This window comes from Microtus ochrogaster, chromosome 15, assembly GCF_000317375.1.
Source record: "Microtus ochrogaster isolate Prairie Vole_2 chromosome 15, MicOch1.0, whole genome shotgun sequence".
NCBI classification, from domain to species: Eukaryota; Metazoa; Chordata; class Mammalia; order Rodentia; family Cricetidae; genus Microtus; species Microtus ochrogaster.
In genome coordinates, this window is record NC_022017.1 from 15,537,542 (window position 1) to 15,556,206 (window position 18,665).

The window sequence follows — 18,665 nt, forward strand, 5'->3', positions numbered from 1 at the left end:
GAAGAGACCTGAGTTCCAAAAGTTGTCCTTTGAGCTCAAGAGCTTTTAGGAGGACACCACACACACACACACACACACACACACACACACACACACAGAGAGAGAGAGAGAGAGAGAGAGAGAGAGAATGTAAAAAAGGAAAAATACAAAATAAGTAAATAAACAAAACAAAACACTAGTGCTTGGTGTTTACTATGTCCAGCACCAAGCAGCTGAGTCGCTTCTGCAGAGTATACCAGTTTAGCCCTCCTGTTACTAAGGAAGGCTCAAGCAGCTCCTCTGGAGGAGCTGGGTCAGGAGGGCAGGCATCAGGCTCACGTCTCTCCTAGAACTGAGAAAGCAAGGCTTGCCTGAGCCGGGAGGAAGGGAACTTGGGGGAGGACTTGGATATGAAGGTAGGGGGTTTCACATCAGTTGAGGGGCTGGGGGGTGTCTCTGTCTATGTTGGGGGGTGTCTCTGCCTATGCTGCTCCTGACTGCTGCTGTCAAATGTCCTTTGCTTGTGGGGCAGGGGCAGTGCTTTCTCAGAGTGTAGGCATCAACTGACATCCAGTGGGCAGAGGCCAAACTGCTGCTGAGTGTCCCGTGGGCACAGAATGCTCTCACAGCAGAGTGGTCCAGCCTGAGGTGGTTGTGTGTAGGTTGAGAAGTCTTAGACCAAGACTGCCCTGGTTCGGGCCTAGATTCCTGTTTGACTCTCCTCTTCTGAAGCAAACTAGCTTCCTGCTTCATAGAACAGGGAACCAGGCTCCAGGGGGTGGGGCTTCCTACAGCGCTCTTGCTGGTGGTAGCTAGAGGCCCTGCTGCTGACTTCTCCCTGTCTTGTGGATTTCCGAGAAATGAAGGGAGAGGGAATTCAGAGTCAGGGTGCCCGGCCTGAGCCCAGTTCTGCTGGAAGCACATCGTTAGGTACTGCTTTGCTCCAGTTTATTCCCAGAAGATAAAACACACAATGCTACTTCCAAGGTCCTCGTAACAACCCACACGGTGCTTGCTATACTGTGCCTCTGGGAGAGCATTCAGGGAAAGACGTGGGTGCAAAAAGTCTATGGCTTGTCTCAATACTAAGGCCCTGGGTTCAATTCCATGCACTGCCAGTAGGGGGCAGAAAAATCAGGGAAGGATAACCCAGGTCTGGACAGATCCAGGGGAGTTTCCTAGATACCCATGTTCAACTCTGCCAGAGGATAAATACAAGCAGTAGCCCATGGAACCCGTATTCTGGGACAATGGTAAGGCTGGTTCCCTGGAGCAGAAAGGCTCGAAGCCCTGAGTCCACCCATAGCAAGAGTTCATTACATTTATTAGTTGGCATGTGCGTGTATTTGTGTGTGTGAGCGAGCACGCGCGCGTGCCCACGCACAATAGCATCCTCATGGAGGTCGAGGACCATATATATATGCACATGCCATAGCACCTGCGTGGAGGTCAGAGGACTCTGTGTGTGGCGCATGCGTACACGCGCATGCGTACCTGCCACAGTACTCCTGTGGAGGTCAAAGGATCCCTTTCAGGAGCTGTTTCTCTCCTCTCACCTTGTGAGTCCCAGGGATTAAACTTAGGTATCATGAGGTTTTGTGGCAAACCTTTATCCTCCGAGCCATCTCACTGGCTCCATTAAGACATTTTTTATAACATTAAACACTTTCATACCATGAGTTCAGAGAACGGTTTTGAGTGAAAGCTCACAGAGTTTGCCGCCCGGTTCTCCTAGATTCAGCCCCTTCTCAGAATATTCTGGCGAGGTTGGAACAGCTTCCTAAGCTGTGGGCCCGTCTTTCTCTCAAAGAACTTGTGTTGTTCACTTGTGTGAAGAGGCTCCTTGTGGGATCCCAGACAAGTCACAGCTAACTTTACCCGACATCCAGGGCAGGGCTGTGGAGACAGGTCAACCAGCACAGTGCTGACAGACTTGCGTTCAGCCCTCAGAACCCATGTAAAACAAGTCAGGTGTGGTGGTGTGTGCTCACCACCGCGCTGTGCACTCACCACACCAGCACTGCAGAGGATAGAGGCAAGTGAATCCCTGGCAGGCCAGGCTAGCCTATTTGGTGAGTTCTTGACCAACGAGAAACCCTGTCTCGAGAAACAAGGTGGACGGTGTTTGAGGAACAGCAGAGAATGTCCTCTGATATCAACACACATGCACATTCCCATACATGCAAATAACATGCAAATGAAGAGCCCAGAAGACAGAGGGCAACTCCGGGATTACAGATGACAGGGAACAGGGTCTCTGGGGCCCCAGCATCACTTGAAGGCAACAATGGTTCCTCCAGACTGGGAGGAACCAAAACAACCTCTGCTGAGTGTTCAGGAATCCCCTGCTCCTCATGAAACTGAGACATTCTCACAGCCACACCGGTTTTGTGCTTGGCGTTTTATTTTCCAACGGTGAGATAAGCTGGGGAGGGGCCCAGCTGAGCACCATGCAGGCTGTTCTACTGTCTGGCCTCCCTCCCTCCCTCCCCTGGGTAGCCTCTTACTACCTCTTGCTTTGCTACTTCCAACTGGGTGCCTATGAGTCACTGGAATTCCTGGTCTCTTGGATGTCACCCCAAACACCTCCTGAGTTGTCCGAGGAAGGACTCTTGGCAAAGCAGAGTTGGAGCCACCAGGCTGGCACCATGATGGTCAGATGTCACCTGAGCCGTACTGTGTCCTGCCTGGCTTCACTGGGTCTTCCCTCGGCCCTCGGAGATGATATGCTCAGGGCTGGCACGCATGTACCACTCTACCCAGGAGCCATCATAGACAGGCACATCAGGTTTGCCACACAGGAAAGCCCCCAGGGCTATATGGCAGGCAGTGACACCGGAGCCACATGTGGCTACCAAGGGCTTGGACAGGTCTACATTCTTCTCCTGGAACAGGCGTTGGATCTCCTCTGGGCTCTTCTCTAGCCCTTCCTTGGTCAGGAATTCAGTGAACGGGATGTTTACTGAGCCAGGGATATGGCCAGGTTCGATGCCTGCACAGAGGAACACATGGAAGGGCAGTATGAATGATGTCCAGTGTGGCTGGCATTTGTGGCATCAAGCAGAATGTCAAATGTATCTCCAATGTCTGATCTTATCCCAACCACCAGTGCTAGGTACCCACACTACACAGATGGCCAAGCTAAGTAAAATACAAAGTTGATACACACGGCTATTTGACTCCTGGAACTAGACTCCACCAGAACCTCCGCAGAAGACCACAGAAGACCCTGGGCTTCCTGACCGAGAACCTGTGGGCAGCACAGCAATACACATGACCTCTGTCCAGTTATGGCCTGGGGCACCTGGGGGCCTAGAGGCTGTGTACAGGGCAGACAGGCAATAGCCAGATAATTGCTAGCATGACAAAAATGCCCTAGGGCTATAGCATACAAATAGCAATAGCCGTCAAAACAGCTGACTTGGCTGAATGCTTGCTTTGTGCAGGACAGTGCCCGGACTCCCCCCACCTCCGTGTCCCAGCAGCATCTTCTCCTTTAGTGCCACCCAAAGTCTATGGGAAAGAAATAACTGTCGCCCTTACCCTAGGAGAATAGGGCACACAGAGTAGCGTGCTCTAGCTAGCAGTGGGTGGAGAGTGATACCCACACCCCAGGGCCTGTGCAGCCAGGGAACAGGCCTCAGTGTCTAGGAAAGGTGGAGCCTTCTCCCAGGATGAGCTGATGTCATCCACTTAGGGGGTCTGAGAGCACGGAAGGCAGGAAGAACCCAGAAACCCTGGAATAGGCACAAAACATCAGGGCCACCAAAGCTCAGACAACAAGGAGGAATGCCTCAGTGTGCCTGGGAGAAGACTTTGGGCTCTGGTCTGGCCATAGGGGAAATCAGATTTCATTCTTAGAAGAATTCGGTCTTGATGCTGGGGATGTGGCTTAGCTAGTAGAGGGGCTGCCTAGCATGCATGAAGACTTGGGTTTCACGCTCAGCACCTCAAAACACAATTCTAGTGATGCCTGCCCATAATCCCAGCACTTGGGGGAGGGAAGGCAGAAGGACCAGAAATTTAAGATCATTCTAAATTACACAGCAAGCCAACCTGAGCTACATGAGACTGTTAAAAAAAAAAAAAAGAAAGAAGAAAGAAAGAAAAGAAAAGAAAAGAAAAGAAAAGAAAAAAGAAAAGAAAAAGAAAAAGAAAAAAGCAGTCTGATGGATGAGGACTCCAGCAAAGTCAGAGAAGTGTGGACTAAATAGGAGTGTCATTTACCCCTGGCTCTGAAGTCCCAAGAGCTCCAATGTGCATTTTGTCTCTATCTTTCTTTCAGTCAGAAGTTACCAATGTCCCATTTTCACAGGAGGCCTGAGATCTCCCATTAAAATGGAACCTCACAACCGGGCCATCTGGATTCTGAAACGAGGCTGTGAGAAACTTCTGCCTTGGTTTCCCTATACAAGCAGGGACAGGTCTTTTTGCAAGCTGCTGGTCCACATGGGTCTCTATCCTCAGAGGAGAGTGGGAGATGGCACTCCCAAGCTTCAAGAAAAGATTTGGTAGGCTGGTCATACTCAATGAAGTGGGCCTCCTAAAAGTCATGCCATGCAGCCTGGCCCACAGCCTTGTGAGGAGCAAGCTACTGAGTCAGGATATTACAGATAAGTCAAGTCAGGGCTTCCTCAAACCTTCAGCTTTACCCAGCAAAACATGCACCCTGTCTTGCTGGACTGGGGAGCCAATTGCAGGTGTGCTTGGCCAGGTCTGGGGCTGCGGAGTAGAAATGGGGATGCTTTAAATACAGGCTAACCAGCCTTCCTGCCTGGCAGTCCAGGCCAGGTTAACTAGCCTGCTAGGTTCTCAGCACCCCTCCCATTCCCAGGGAGTATGTGATGGCGGGACACCCTAAACACCCCTGAAGGAGCCTGAGCCGAGAGGTCCATGCTGATGACGCCACTCTTCACCTCGTGAGGGCAGTGTGAACACCTGAGCTGGACCATTTAGGTAAGCTTGCTCTTTTACACCATGACATCACTGTTATGGTCCCTCCTACTTACTGCTCTCATCATATACATTCAAAGGCCACCATCCAGAGGAGCTGGGTGACCTGCCAGGTTCTACACAGAAAGTACAAGCAGAGACAGGGCTCTGAACCCAAGCCTGTACCAGCTCTTCCCTTTGGGTTGAGTTTGGTGGCACCCTCACTAGAAATTGCTGTCTGAGTAGGTTCAAAACGGGTGGGGTACATCCACAGTCTCCGAGGCTTGGAGCACAGCACAGCAGTATTGTTCTGCAGGACTCTAGGTGGCAGGAGGCTCTGAAGTCACCAAACACCTCTGGGACATGGACTCAGGGCTAGGTATTGATTGTCATGCTGCACCGTGAGCCTGGGCACTTGAAAAGTACAACGGAGAGGGCATAGGAGAGCTTCCAGGGCCATGGTTGGCTCCTGCACCCTAGCAGGCTGGGGAGAAATGGTGGGGGAATAGCTGATTGCTCACTGTGGTTAAGTTATTCAAGGAGCCTGAATCCAGAGGGGGCTCTTTCCTGAGACCGCTGGCAAAGCAGCCAGACATTGCAGAGCTATTTCCCTCACCTGCACAATGGCAGTGCATGCACTGCTCCATAGTTGCAGGAGAATGGGTGCCTGGACCCCCAGATTACCAAATCATATGAAATGGCATCCTGTCATGTAATTTACACACACCTGCCTAACATTGAAAACATCTCTAGGTTCTTTCTCACCCCAGAGTTTTGAAACAGGATCTCACTCTGTAGTCCAGGCTGATCTGAAAATCACTGTGTAGCCCAGGCTGGCCTCAAACTCATGATCCACCTGCCTCAGCCTCCACATGTTGGGATTATAGCTACGAGCCACTGCAGCCATCTCTAGATTACTTCAATATCCCAGCCATCTCTAGATTACTTCAATATCCGTTTTATCTTAGCGTTTGTAAACACTATGTAGCTACACTGTGTCATGCAGTAATAACGACAGGGAAAGGAACAGCACACTCTCCGTACAAACAAAAGAAAAATTGTTGTCTGAGGTTGTTTAAACCCAGGGATGTGGAGCCTTTAATCCCAACACTCTAGAGGCAGAAGGAGGTGGATCGTAGTGAGTTCAAGGCCACCCTGGTCTACAAAGTGAGTTCCAGGACAGCTAGCACTGTTACACAGAGAAACCCTGTCTCAAAAACACAAAACCAAAACCAAAAAAACAAAAAGAAAAAAAAAGGCGGGGCAGGGACATGGTGTCTACAGGTACTGAAAGCTACAGGTACATACCTCCTCAGAGTTTTAAGAGGCTCACACCAGCATGGCTATAGCCCTGTCTGCTTTGTGGGATCCCTTCCCACACCACACAGGGCTTTTCCTGGAGAAGTCCAGGCCATAGGCTTAGCCCTCTCCTGAGGCACTAACCACTCAATTTGGGCGACACAACTTCTTTCCCTCTCAGAATCTCTTAGCAGTTGGAGACATTCTGCTTCCCCATCAACTCATGAGGTTTAGTCCAGACCTCATCAGGACCAAGCTTGGGTCCTTCCTAAACTAGGAGGGGGCTTCTTCCTACTAGTTTGCGGTGGCCCAAGCATGCCACAACAGTTATTTGGGCTGTCACTCTCATATGGGGCGCCCTGGATTCTCAAGGTGGTCAGCCTTTGCCCAGAGTTCTAAAACTGTAAGGTAATGTGGTGGCCTCCACTCTAAGAAGGACGCAAGAGGCTCAGGGTGAGGCACCCAGCAACTAACCCTTCTCCCCAACTTTGTATGCTTTGAAAGGCCAGCACAAGGCTAGGCAGTGTAGGGTCGCACATCAGCCTGTCCCCACGCCCTGCTCCGCCGTTTCCCCCAGAGTGTTACCATCTCGGGGTTCTGGCTCGGTGCCCCGGAACCGGCCAGCTGCGCGGGCGTCCACCACCTGAAAGCGCCGGGCCTCCAGGTTTTCCAGGATGTCCTCGTGAGTCTTGATGAAGGAGGGATCTAGTTGTGCGTGGAACTCCGCGGGCTCTGGGTGACTCTTGCCAGAGCTGATTGGCAGGTTCTGGCTCAGCCAGTGGCGGAAGCCGCCGTCCAGCAGCGACACGGAGTGGTGGCCGAAGACGCGGAACATCCACCAGACCCGCGGAGCAGAGTAGAGGCCCTGGTCGCTTCCATCGTAGATCACGACGTGCGTGGTGGAGCCCACGCCCAGGCTTCCCGCGTAGTCTGCGAAGTGCGCGGCGCTAGGCAGCATGTGATCGTACGGCGACGTTTGGTCGCTGCAATGATCGATGTCAAAGAAGGAGGCGCCGGGGATGTGGCGCTCCTCGAACTCGAGTCGCGCGTTGCGACCCAGCTTGGGCAGGTACCAGGATGCGTCCAGTAACTTCAGCGACTGGGAGGCGCGCGGAGACTTCAGAGCCTCCGCCACCCACTGAGCAGACACGAACGCTCGGAAAAGCTGTGGGGCGGCCATGGTCTCCAAGATGCTCGAATTGTGGGCCTGCAAGACAGGAGAGATAACAGAATCAAGAGACTGGCCTGCTGTCAGGGGCATGTGTGCTAATCGGCGGAGGTGGAGCCTCAGCACCGGCAGAGCAGAGTCCAGGAATGCAGAAAGTTGAAGTCAGGATTAGGCTTTATCACTCAGTGACTACCCTATCAAACCTTTAATAACACACAGCTTCAAATGACGTTATGACCATGGGGTGCCAGGGAAAGGTGGTGTGCGCCCCTCACTCTCTATTCCTAGCCCAGCATGCAGGGTGGGTAGGGTAGGGCCAGGGGCGGGTCCAATAGGCCTTTAAGTAAAGCAAACAAGACCGAAGTTTCAGCCCTTCTCTAAGATGTAGCCCAGCTTCACAGCCAATCAAATTCACTCATTCCTTGAGCAGTGCTAGGAGTCCAATAGGAACAACAACCAGAACTCACCCTTAGCCCAGTGCCATTTAATCCGCAGATATTACAACACTTGGCACAGCAGCCTCTCCCCAAACTGTTGGAGGATCAGTGTTAAGAATTCCGTTCTGTCACCTCTTCCTGAAAGCCACTGAGGCTCCTAGCTGTGCTTTGTGTCACCTGGTGTGGGAGCTGTACCTTCTATAATACCAGTACTCAGGAGACTGAGGTAGGAGGACTAGAGTTCAGGGCCAACCTAGTCTACATAGTAAGTTCCAGACCAACCTGGGCTACTCAGCAAGACTATCTCAAAAAGCAGAACAAAAAAGTAAAAGACAAATAACAGAAATCAGTGCACTCATGGGGGCAGGGGAGGGAGGTTTGGATCACCAGCCTAGACCCTATGCTGGGGGCATCGAGCACCCTTTGCTTTGGTAGCCCCAGAGCAGCTCAGACAATGATGCAAGTGAGGGATTCTGGAGTGGAGTGTGAGCTGTGAGCACCAGGGAGTCTCCACCTCAGCCTCGCTGGAGGGAGAGGACGGAAGGACTTCCTGGAGGAAGCAGAGGCACATTTCGACTTAGGGATCGGCAGAAGAAGGTAGACATGGACTCCCGCTAAGGACCGGTACCAGTGTTTGAGATGCAACTAGATACGTTAGTAGGGGTGCAGGAGAGCAAGGAGGCCAAGGCTGGTAGAACAATCCCCCTGTGAAGTACAGCCGCTCCTTTACCCCCATCATTCTTGGGAATTTTCCTCCCCAACTCTGGTTTGGAAGTCAGAGAGCCCTCCAAAGTAGGCACAGATGCCTACAAGCTGTTCATGTGGGTGTTCCTGGGTCATGGGTTTTCTACTGGAGCTTCAGACCTGTGTGCGTATGTGTGTGTTGTGTAGGGAAGAGGACATTCTCAGAGGTTGGATGGGTTCGCAGACAACAGTCATTTTATTTTATTTCATTTTTGAGACAGGGTCTTTCTATGGCCTGGGACTCACCTTGGCTGGCTCGTCACTGAGTCCCAGGACTCTACCTGTCTCACCTTCCCCAGTGCTGGGCGGGATTACAGGCATGCAACATGCCTTGTGCTGTTTATACAGGCTCTGGGGCCTTGTACTTGCAAGGCAAGCACTTGATCCATTGGAGCTATCTTCCCAGCACTGCGCCTATTCCTCCAGGGTCTCACTCTGTATCCTAAACTATCCTGGAACTCGAAATCATCCTCCTCCTGCCTTGTTTCCAGAGAAGGGAAATTGCAAGCATACACCACCATGCCAGACTCCAAAACCCATCTCTTGATGAGATTTTAAAATGAGTATAGAAGCTGGATGATGGTGGCACATGCCTTTAATCCCAGCACTCAGGAGGCAGAGGCAGGCGGATCTTTGTGAGTTCAATGCCAGCCTGGTCTACAGACAAAGTGAGTTCCAGGACAGTTAAGGCTGTACAGAGAAACCCTGTCTCAAAAACAAAACAAAACAGAAAAATATAGAAGGATCACCATATACCTTATATACAGTTTCTTTGATCACTTAGGGCAGTGGAGTGGCAACCCTTTATTTCTTCCTTTACTCTCACAAATGGCTCTTGGATCTACAGCTGCAGATTGATTCTTAAACCTTCCAGGGACTGGGACTTTAGAGGTCTGAGGTCATATGACCCTGCCTCCCTGTTTGATTGACAATTCTCACAAAGGACCCCAGGTGGCAAAAAGAGGGTCAGAGAGGCTAGGCTAATGGGTGTCCCTGAGGGGCAGAAATCAGAGAGACTAGGTTCCTTTGGCTGGGTGGCCAGAATTCCCACAAAGGGCTGCACCAGGCCATCCTAGGGTTAGTGTAAACCTATATAACACACCATGAAGGGGACTCAGACAATCTAAAGTGAAGGGTCCATTTTCCCCATTTCTTATGTTCAAGGAGACTTTCTGGGCCAGCTTTTAGTGGTCTGTTTCATCCATCCATACTCATCTTACAATTCTAATTCTGGGGTTAAAGACATGCACCACCTGGTTTCTATGACAAACTAGTATGGCTACTGGAATTTAAAGGTGTGTGTTATTGCGGCCTGGTCTGTAAGGCTGGCCAGTGTGGCTGTTTTTCTCTGAACAGGCAAGCTTTATTTGTTAAAATAAAAATGAAATGCCACTACACTAGAGCAGCTCCCCACCTGGACCCTCCTGGCACATTCTCTTCTCCACTGTCAAGCTCAAGCAAAGCTCAGGGGATGCTGGTAAAATGCTAAGCAGTTTTTCGATATTTGCAATACACACTGTGACAGTATTTCAGGGCAGGATCAGTGTTCAAAAAAGAGGGGGAGGGGAGCCCAAGAAAGCATTCAAGGGGAACAGAAAAGCCTACTGAAGTGTTGTCCAGCCATTTTGCAAGAGCCATGCTCTATTTCCAGATATTTTGCCAATTGGCATTTACATAAATTTATAACGAAGTGGTAAACATTGAAGCCCAAGGCAATTAATAAAAAGCATAAAGCTTCAAGGACAAGCAGGTAAACCAAAGTAGCTCCCACCACTGTGGGCTTCAAGTCTGAACTTAGTCACTACTCCACCAGGCGACCTAGCACCTCCTGAATCTGCCTGTTTCTCCTGTTGGGAGAAGTTTCAGCCCTGTCCAGCAGGATCGTTAAGGGCGTGCCACCACCAGCGGGCCCGGGAAAAGTTTAATTTCATTCGACTGTGTTTTGCTACTTTCTCCTCTTAGGGGACACTGGATCTTCTCACCACAGCCCCTCTGAATGGTTTTGTTGGCTCTCCAAAACGTTCCTACTTTCTCAGGACGCCCCAGGTCATCCCATCCCAAACCCCCGCCAGCCACTGCTACCCACTGACTTTTACTCCATCCCAGTTTACAGGCGGTCACAAGCAGCCGTGGATAGCCCCCCTTAAGGCAAATTAGGGGCGCCCTGGAAACTCTTCTCTCAGAGACTGTGTTCCCTCCTCCATTCCCGCATGATACCACGCTATGCACCCCCGAAAAGCACCCTCCCTCATAGAAAAGCAAATAGGACGGGTTGGGCAGCAGATACCAGGGTTCCGAGCTCCCGGGTTCCCAACTCCGCCATGTCACCCCCTCCCCACGCCCTCAGAGGTCCCCCTCCTTCCGCTACCAACCTGCGACCAGCCAAAGGGAGGAGACTTGGGCACGGCCCACTGCCTTAGCCACTCTGAGCCGCTGCTGGCTGCACCTTCCATTCCCCCAGGCTGCGGGGGACGCACGCGCCATGCAGCCTGGTTGTGCACTGCCCCAGTGTCATCCCGAACCTCCAATAGTCACTTTGGCTGTGAAAACTATACACCAGGAGGGTCAAGCAGAGTACCAGTGCGAAGGCACAAAGGCTATTCGAAGTCCCAACTGTCTGCACGATAAGTCCCCCCTCATGGGAGCGGCGTAATGGTTCAGGCCACTTGGGACACTCCCGGCTCCGGGTTTGAACCCGCCAGCTTCTTCGGAGCGCAAGAGCAAATTTCTGCGCAGCTTCCAGGTCGAGTGAATGCAGCGAGCCGCCCAGGATGGGGCCGCCAGCTGGGCCACTTATGGCCCAGGGGAGGGTACTGGTGGAGAAAGCAGGGCAGGGTGCTTGGGACCTCTTCACCGGACTTGGGCATTTTAGAAGCCAGAGAACTCAGGCTGCTGTGAACAGAAACAGAATGGCTGACGATTGGTCAATTCGCCCTGGAGAAGGTCTAGAAGCCCAAGGGCCACCTTCCCTACCTATTACCTGTTCTCCCAATTCTTGCAGACAGGGTCCTGAGCCAACTCCCCCTAGCAGCTGTTGCCGAAAGAGTGCGCAGAAGCTCTTGGCCACGCCCACCAGCTTTCCTTGGGACGGGACTGGGAGGACGCTGGGGCAGTGGGAGGGGCGGAGCAGGCTTTTCTTAGGGAATGTGCAACCCTATCCCACAATCGCCCCAATCTAGCTCTGGGTGTAGTTACCATTGCACGCTGGGAAAGTGTTGTGGGAACAACAGCTCCGCCTCCAGGGCTCCGCCCACCGCACTCAGTTCTCTCCAAGCCTCTTTCCCAGTTCCCACTCGCGCCTGGTGACACTCAGAGCTGACACTATGGTTCATCAAGTGCTCTACCGGGCGCTGGTCTCCACCAAGTGGCTGGCTGAGTCCATTCGGTCTGGCAGCCTGGGGCCCGGCCTTCGGGTGCTGGACGTGTCATGGTACTCTCCCGGGACCCGCCAGGCCCGCAAAGAGTATCAAGAACGCCACGTGCCTGGTGCGTCCTTCTTTGATATAGAGGAATGCCGAGACACGGCTTCGCCTTATGAGATGATGCTGCCCAGTGAGGCCCACTTTGGGGACTACGTGGGAAGGCTGGGAATCAGCAACGACACACACGTGGTGGTGTACGATGGAGACGACCTGGGCAGCTTCTATGCACCCAGAGTATGGTGGATGTTCCGTGTGTTTGGCCACCGCACAGTATCAGTGCTCAATGGTGGTTTCCGGAACTGGGTGAAGGAGGGCCACCCGGTGACATCTGAGCCCTCACGGCCAGAGCCAGCTGTTTTCAAAGCCACACTGGACCGCTCCCTGCTCAAGACCTATGAGCAGGTCCTGGAGAACCTCCAGTCTAAAAGGTTCCAGCTGGTGGACTCTCGGGCCCAAGGACGGTACCTGGGTACAGAACCGGAGCCCGATATAGTAGGTAGGTGTCCCTGTGGCCTTTGGGGAGGATTGTCAACAGGAGGATGGGGAATCAGAATAGCTGGGACCCTCAACCCCTCCATGTAGACGTCTTTCTATCTGTAAAATGGAAGGGGACAGCCAACCTTGAAGGCTTTTACAGCTCTGATATGTGAGGGCCCAGTGTGCCCATAGCCCCGTGCTAACAAGCTACCTGCATCAGTAGAGGTGACTGGTGGCCTGTCCACTCATGCCCACTTCTAGGAACCAACTCTCCCACATGCACCACATGTACCAAAGGACATCCTACCCACAGCAAACATTTGCAGGACAGTACAGAAGTCTACAAATACATGCACACCCTCTAGATCTCAGAAACCCTTTCAAACACCAACAGGAACCTTCCCTGAGCTCTTCTGGTACCCTGACTAATGTTTTGAAAGCAGTTTTGTTAATACCTCAACAAGCAGCTGCAGCCCATCTGTGGAGCTGTTACAGCAGCTCCTGGCGTGTGCCAGGGATATTGTTATGGGGAAATATCCCTAACTTGGGCGGGAAGACAAGCTGCCAGGATATTGCTACTTGGTCAGTTAAATGGCAGAATCCAGATTTGAACCCAGTACTAATTTGTTTTAAACCAGGGCTCTAAACCCAGACATAAACCCATTCAGTCCCACCACCACTTTGTAGGGTTCAGGGGAGCCTTTTGTGCCAGGTATTCCCAGAGAGACGGCCTTTGGATCCCCCTTTTGTGTGAGTGTGGGGGGAGGGAGGGCTGAAGGAGTCTACACAGCTCAGAAAACCGAAAAAGCCTCAAAAAAGGAAATGCTGGTTTCTAGAGGCTTCTAAGCATAGGCAACTGCCAGGTCTTGCTTTTCCTGAACAAAGGACAGGTAGCCAGCAACCTCTTTTCTTAGTTTTCTTAGTCCTGCAGGGCATGACTTAACTTGGGGTAACATTTTGCCTAACTTGTTGCAAAATGTCTCTTCCTTTCTGCCAGCTGAAGTCTGCAACACTGTTTTTACAGTCTTAATACTAAACCCTCACCCACTGGACAGAGGGAGGCTGAGGCACACAAGCAGGAGCAGGTCAAGGCCACACATCCAGTTCTGGCTGGAGCTCCTCAGTCCTGCTCTCTCTAGGCCTTTGATAACCCCGCCTGCTTTGCTCTGGGAAAAAGGTCGGGAGAGAAAGATTCATGCTCATTCAATCTTTTCCGGAGACCCCTGGACATAGAATGCCTGCAGCCCCTCCTGGTCTTGACTCACAGAGTTTTTTTTTCTTTCTTTCTTTTTTGGAACTTGTGCTGGGGGAAGAGAAGGGGAAGCTGGCTGTGGAGCTTTCCCAGCAGGCTGAGAAACAAGCTGATAAATGAAGTGCCACAGGACCCAAGTGTAACGTTCCCACCGCTTTGTAGATGAGGAAAACCGAGGCTTGGAGAGGGGAGATTGCCCGGTTGAACTCTACAGAGCCTCTGTTCTCCATCACTTCCTATCTCTTCTGATTGCCCTGGAGCGCCAGGGAGCCTGGGTTCTCATTCCAACTAGGGCGCTCTGATGTGGAGGGTATGCAGCCCGGCTTGACCTTACATTTCGCAATCATAAACAAGCAGAGGTCCCCAGCCCCGCCACATGCACATGCCTTTTGTTCCACGTGGCAAGCTGGTGAAGGGGCTCTTTGGAGGGGAAGGCACAGAGCAAAGTCCAGGGGCATCTAGACAAGAAGAGAATGGGCCACTTGCCCCATTCTGTTAGAGGGTTTGCTGGACACAAGTATACACTGCCAAGGTCATGGTCTGCTGCTTGAGATAAGTTCAGTGAGTTTCCCGTGGGTTCAGAAGTCCAGGTATAAAACATGGGGGTTGGGAAAGCCTTGACTCTGAGTGTTCCCGCAGGGAGTGAAACAAAACTAGTAGTAGGTGCGGGTATGGGCGTGGATGAGGAGGGGGAGGTGTTGGTCCACACTAAGCATTTTGATTTGTAGACTCCTGGATGCAGTCACTTCTGGCATCCTCAGTAGGCTTGCTGAGGGCCTGGCCCCACTCCACTCAGGGTTACAGGCACCAAAGTGAGGCTTGTCTGCGGTTGTTGTGGAGGGTGGGGTGAGCCTGAGCAAACATAAGGAGGGGGCAGGGAGAGCGAAGAAAGGTCCAAACAGGTTTTCCTGGCCTCTAACAACCATGCCTATCTGCGGCCTATGGGATCGTAATGTGCCTACTGACTTCAGTCTCCTCAGCCAAAGCTAGAACACAAATTCTTAGACTTTTAGCCAATTGAGGAACACAAGAAGTTATCTCAGTAATTCCCCTGCCTCAGCCTTCCTTTCTAGGGGAGCTCAGAGTAACTAAAAAACATAGGCATTGGAGCCCTACTTGAATTCATGTGCCTCTGCTGTGTGTCCCTGGGGAAGTTATTGCCTCTCTCTGAAGCTTTGACTCTCATTAGAGCCAGGAGGAAAGTCTCTTCAGCTTTGTGAGGAATGAGGGAGATACAGTTCTGTGGAGAACCCGCTTTGGGGGTGCTGGTTGCCAGAAGCTGCCTGAACACTGGCAGACTCGCTGTGGGGAGGGGAGGCTGCAAGCATGCAACTGAACAGGGGTGGGAGATGACAGGCAGCCTGCTTCTTGCTGCAGGCCCCTTCCTCTTGTTGGCAGTGTTCCAGAGTTCTCTGGCCCCGCCTGTGGGTTCCCTGGACTGTGGCTTCTGTGCCTTTAAAGTCCCCAGGCAGAAGCTGGAGAGAGGGCTCAGTGAGTAAAGTCCTTGCCTTGGGAGTGTAAGGACCTGGGTTAGATCCCCTGAGCCCACCTTGGTGACTCTGCTTGCCCTAGCACTGGGGAGGCAGAGACAGACAGATCTCTGGAGCTCACTTCATCTGGCCTCGCTAAAGTAAATTCCAGGGGGATGGGCCAATGAGGAACATTAGCCTGGGTGGTCCTCTCACCTCCATGCACATGTTCACAGGGATGCACTCCTTAAGCTGCCCCCCTACCAAAGCAAAACAGAACAAAACAAAACAACAAAACCCCAAATGGGTCCTGAGCCTTTCTCGCAGAGGTAGCCACTGCTACCTCCTCAGGCTGGGAGCCAAGGCTTCCCAGTATCCCTGGCTTCATTCTTACCCAGACAAGGCTCGTTTTATAGACTCAAGAAAACAATAAAGCTGGCATGTCATTGACAAGAAGAAAAGAGCACTCAGAGGCCCGAGTGCAAATACTCTTGCTCCCCAGTGACTGTGGGAAACTACTGTAACCTGACCATTGATGTCCATAGGCCAACTGCTCCTCACTGACAGGGTTACACACAGCTGGTTTCAGGTCACAGCAGGAAGACATCGCTAGAGGTCATTGCCCTTTGCGAGCAGGGACATGTGTTCAGTCAGAGGACTGTTTGGGCTAGTGATTCTAGAATCTTCTTTGGGATGAGAGGATTCCCACATTGTTTCATTGACCAACATGTACACACAGTGCTCAGAGTTCACTGGAGCCTTTTACGTCCAGGAGGGAGACTGAGGCCCAGTGGGCAAGCCTTCCTGTCTGTCTAATGCTGCTCAGTGCTGGAATGTGACTTCGTCATAGCAATCAAAGCCTTGTCCTCCGCTTCCCACCATGCTGTCTCTGTCTTGCCCTGTGGTCCAAGTTTAAAGGTGGTGGGGATTTGGGGAACCTGAAGAGATGGGGGCAGTTCTAGCATAAGCCTTACTCTCAATGTTGTCTGTGGAGGGGTGCAGGGTGCACAGGGAAGAGAGATATGGCCGGGCATGCAGGGACTGATAAGGCATGGGTCCTTTGGGTGCTAACAGCCAGTGGCCCATCTTTGTTGTTTGCAAGATGGCCTTTCCCTTTTATTGGGTTGGTGTTTTGCAAACAAGGTCTCACTCTATAGCCCAGACTGATCTGTAACTCACTATATAGACCAGGCTAGCTTCTGACTACTGATCCTCCTGCCTCAGCCTCCAGCATGCAGTGATTGCAGATGTGTGTTACCGTGCATACCCACCACTCATGCTGGTTGTGTTCTAGAACAGACCCTGGCCTGCCCCTCTTCTGCCCTGTTCTCTCTTAAGCTTCTGAGGTGTGTGGAGGGGATGGCACAACCCCTGTACCTAGGAGAAGCACAGCACTGGGAGCCACAGCATGGGGGCAGGCATCATTAGGGTTCAATATTGGCCCTTTTTTTTTTGTTTTTTGAAACAGGGTTTCTCTGTGTAACAGTCCTGGCTGTCGTGGAACTTGCTCTGTAGACCAGGTTGGCCTCAAATGTACAGAGATCCCCCTGCCTCTATCTCTGTCTCCCGAGTGCTGAGATTAAATGTGTGCACCACCACACCCGGCTCAATATTTGTCTTTGTTCATTTATCCTCACCCAGGGGCATTCACTCCCTAGAGAGAAACTGAGGTACTTACTTAAAGTCCCCAGAGTAATAAGTGGTAGAGCTAGGTTCTGAACGCGTGTCTGGTACCAGGGTCCTTCTCTTTTTCACAACTACGTGCCTCACAGCAGCACCAAGACTGGGCCGTGGCCCTTGGCCTGCCTGTTTTTCTTTGTGTCTTTAGCCGAGTCATTTTATGTCAGCGCACCTCAGCGTTTTTAACCTGTGAAATAGCTTTACAGGCGGATTTATTTACTGACTCACAAAGCCACTCGGCTTCCGTACTCCTGCAAACGGTTGCCCAGGAGGGCCAGACAGTTTTTACCACCACATCCTTGGCAGTTAGCACAGTGTGTAGCTTCTATGTGAATTCATTCCTCCTGCTCTACCTAGTAATCACAGGAGACAGGTGTGTACTACCGAGCCCATTTCACAGGTGAGAAAACCTGAGGTGTAGAGAGCAGAGGCAATTTGCATAAGTTAGGGGAAAAGTTAGAAAAAGGGCCTGCAATGCAGGCGGATGTAGGGCCTGCAGTGCATGCGGATGTAGGGCCTGCAATGCATGCAGATGTAGGGCCTGCAATGCATGCGGATATAGCACCCGCGGTGCATGCGGATGCCCTCTCATGCAGAGATGGCTTGGGACAGCCATCAAGATAGGTCGCAGGGCAGTGTCTGCAGTCCTGGCTCTTACAGCTTGAGTGTTGGAAACAAGCAGAACAGGCGAGAAACTGAGCTGCTAAGAGAGCAAAGACATCACTTTTATTGGTGTGGCCCTAGGTCCTCCACTTCCCATTCCCACGCCTCCCCTAACTCATGTCTTCTATTTCTACTCAAGGACTGGATTCAGGTCACATCCGCGGCTCAGTCAACATGCCCTTCATGAACTTCCTGACTAAAGACGGCTTTGAGAAGAGCCCAGAGGAGCTGCGGGCCATTTTCCAGGACAAAAAAGTGGACCTCTCTCAGCCCCTCATCGCTACATGTCGCAAGGGGGTCACGGCCTGCCATGTTGCCCTGGCTGCCTATCTTTGTGGCAAGCCTGACGTGGCTGTTTATGATGGCTCCTGGTCGGAGTGGTTCCGCAGGGCACCCCCCGAGACCCGTGTGTCTCAGGGGAAGAGTGGGAAGGCCTGAGTGTGCGCAGCCTCCTTTTCTGCACACCAAATTCAGCCAGTGAGGCCAGTGTGACCTGCCCCGGGTTCACACCTCTTAGGCAATGGAGTTTGATGGGTTTTAGAATTGCTGTGAGTGCCTTCCTCCCCTCACACTGGAATAAAGTGCCTTTTCTCAGAAGTATGTCTGCACCCTGGCCCTGGGTTCCACCCACTCCGTCGACCTTCAGCCAAGATGGCCATGCAGAGGACACTGTTGCCGTCCTTGGTCTCAGCCAAGGCAACTGGTTGCCCTCTCTTGTGTTTTGTGGCAGACTTTTCCTAAGAAGACATGATACACACACACACACATCTAATCATTCCAAAAAGGGAACCTACAACATGCCAAAGTAACAACTGCGCTGATGTCCAACTTGGACAAGTTTTTATTTGGGTTACTCACAGGAGTGGGGGTGAGGGGTTACTTAGAAAGGGATAACTCAGAAGCAGCTGCATCACCAAAGCTCACCCCAACATGGATGACAACTCACAGGAGCAGCGGCCCTGGGGCTCTCTCTGCACAGCTTGCAGACAGCGCCACAGGCTGAGAAAGTCTGCAGCTCTGCTGCTGTGGGTGCCCTCCCCCAGCACTCTGGTCTTTGTTACATTGCTGGAGAGGAGACTCAGGAATCTTTTCAAGTTCTTGTTATTCCAAACATGTGTTTTCTATTTATCTCTGGAGACCCTC

At 51.9% G+C, this 18,665-nt stretch overlaps 2 protein-coding genes across 4 annotated transcripts; one reads left to right on the plus strand and one right to left on the minus strand.

The window, feature by feature from the left end:
- Nucleotides 1–2,373: 2,373 nt before the first annotated feature.
- Mpst (mercaptopyruvate sulfurtransferase) lies at nt 2,374–10,961 on the minus strand. 3 transcript variants are annotated; one of them, XM_005354248.3, is made up of 3 exons: nt 10,932–10,961; nt 6,796–7,417; nt 2,374–2,971 (listed from the first exon to the last, which is right to left on the minus strand). In XM_005354248.3, exons 2-3 carry the CDS (start codon nt 7,388–7,390, stop codon nt 2,673–2,675), a joined length of 894 nt encoding a protein of 297 aa, XP_005354305.1. In that variant the 5' UTR covers nt 7,391–7,417; nt 10,932–10,961; the 3' UTR covers nt 2,374–2,672. The 3 variants fall into 3 exon arrangements, with proteins under 3 accessions (XP_005354305.1, XP_005354306.1, XP_013204254.1); XM_005354249.2 differs by lacking the exon at nt 10,932–10,961 and adding an exon at nt 10,847–10,867; XM_013348800.2 differs by lacking the exon at nt 10,932–10,961 and having other exon boundaries at nt 6,796–7,534.
- A 769-nt stretch (nt 10,962–11,730) lies between these two features.
- On the plus strand, nt 11,731–18,116 carry Tst (thiosulfate sulfurtransferase). The gene is made up of 2 exons (XM_005354247.3): nt 11,731–12,477; nt 17,662–18,116. The coding sequence occupies exons 1-2, from the start codon at nt 11,883–11,885 to the stop codon at nt 17,958–17,960; spliced, it is 894 nt and encodes a 297-aa protein (XP_005354304.1). The 5' UTR covers nt 11,731–11,882; the 3' UTR covers nt 17,961–18,116.
- Nucleotides 18,117–18,665: the final 549 nt, after the last annotated feature.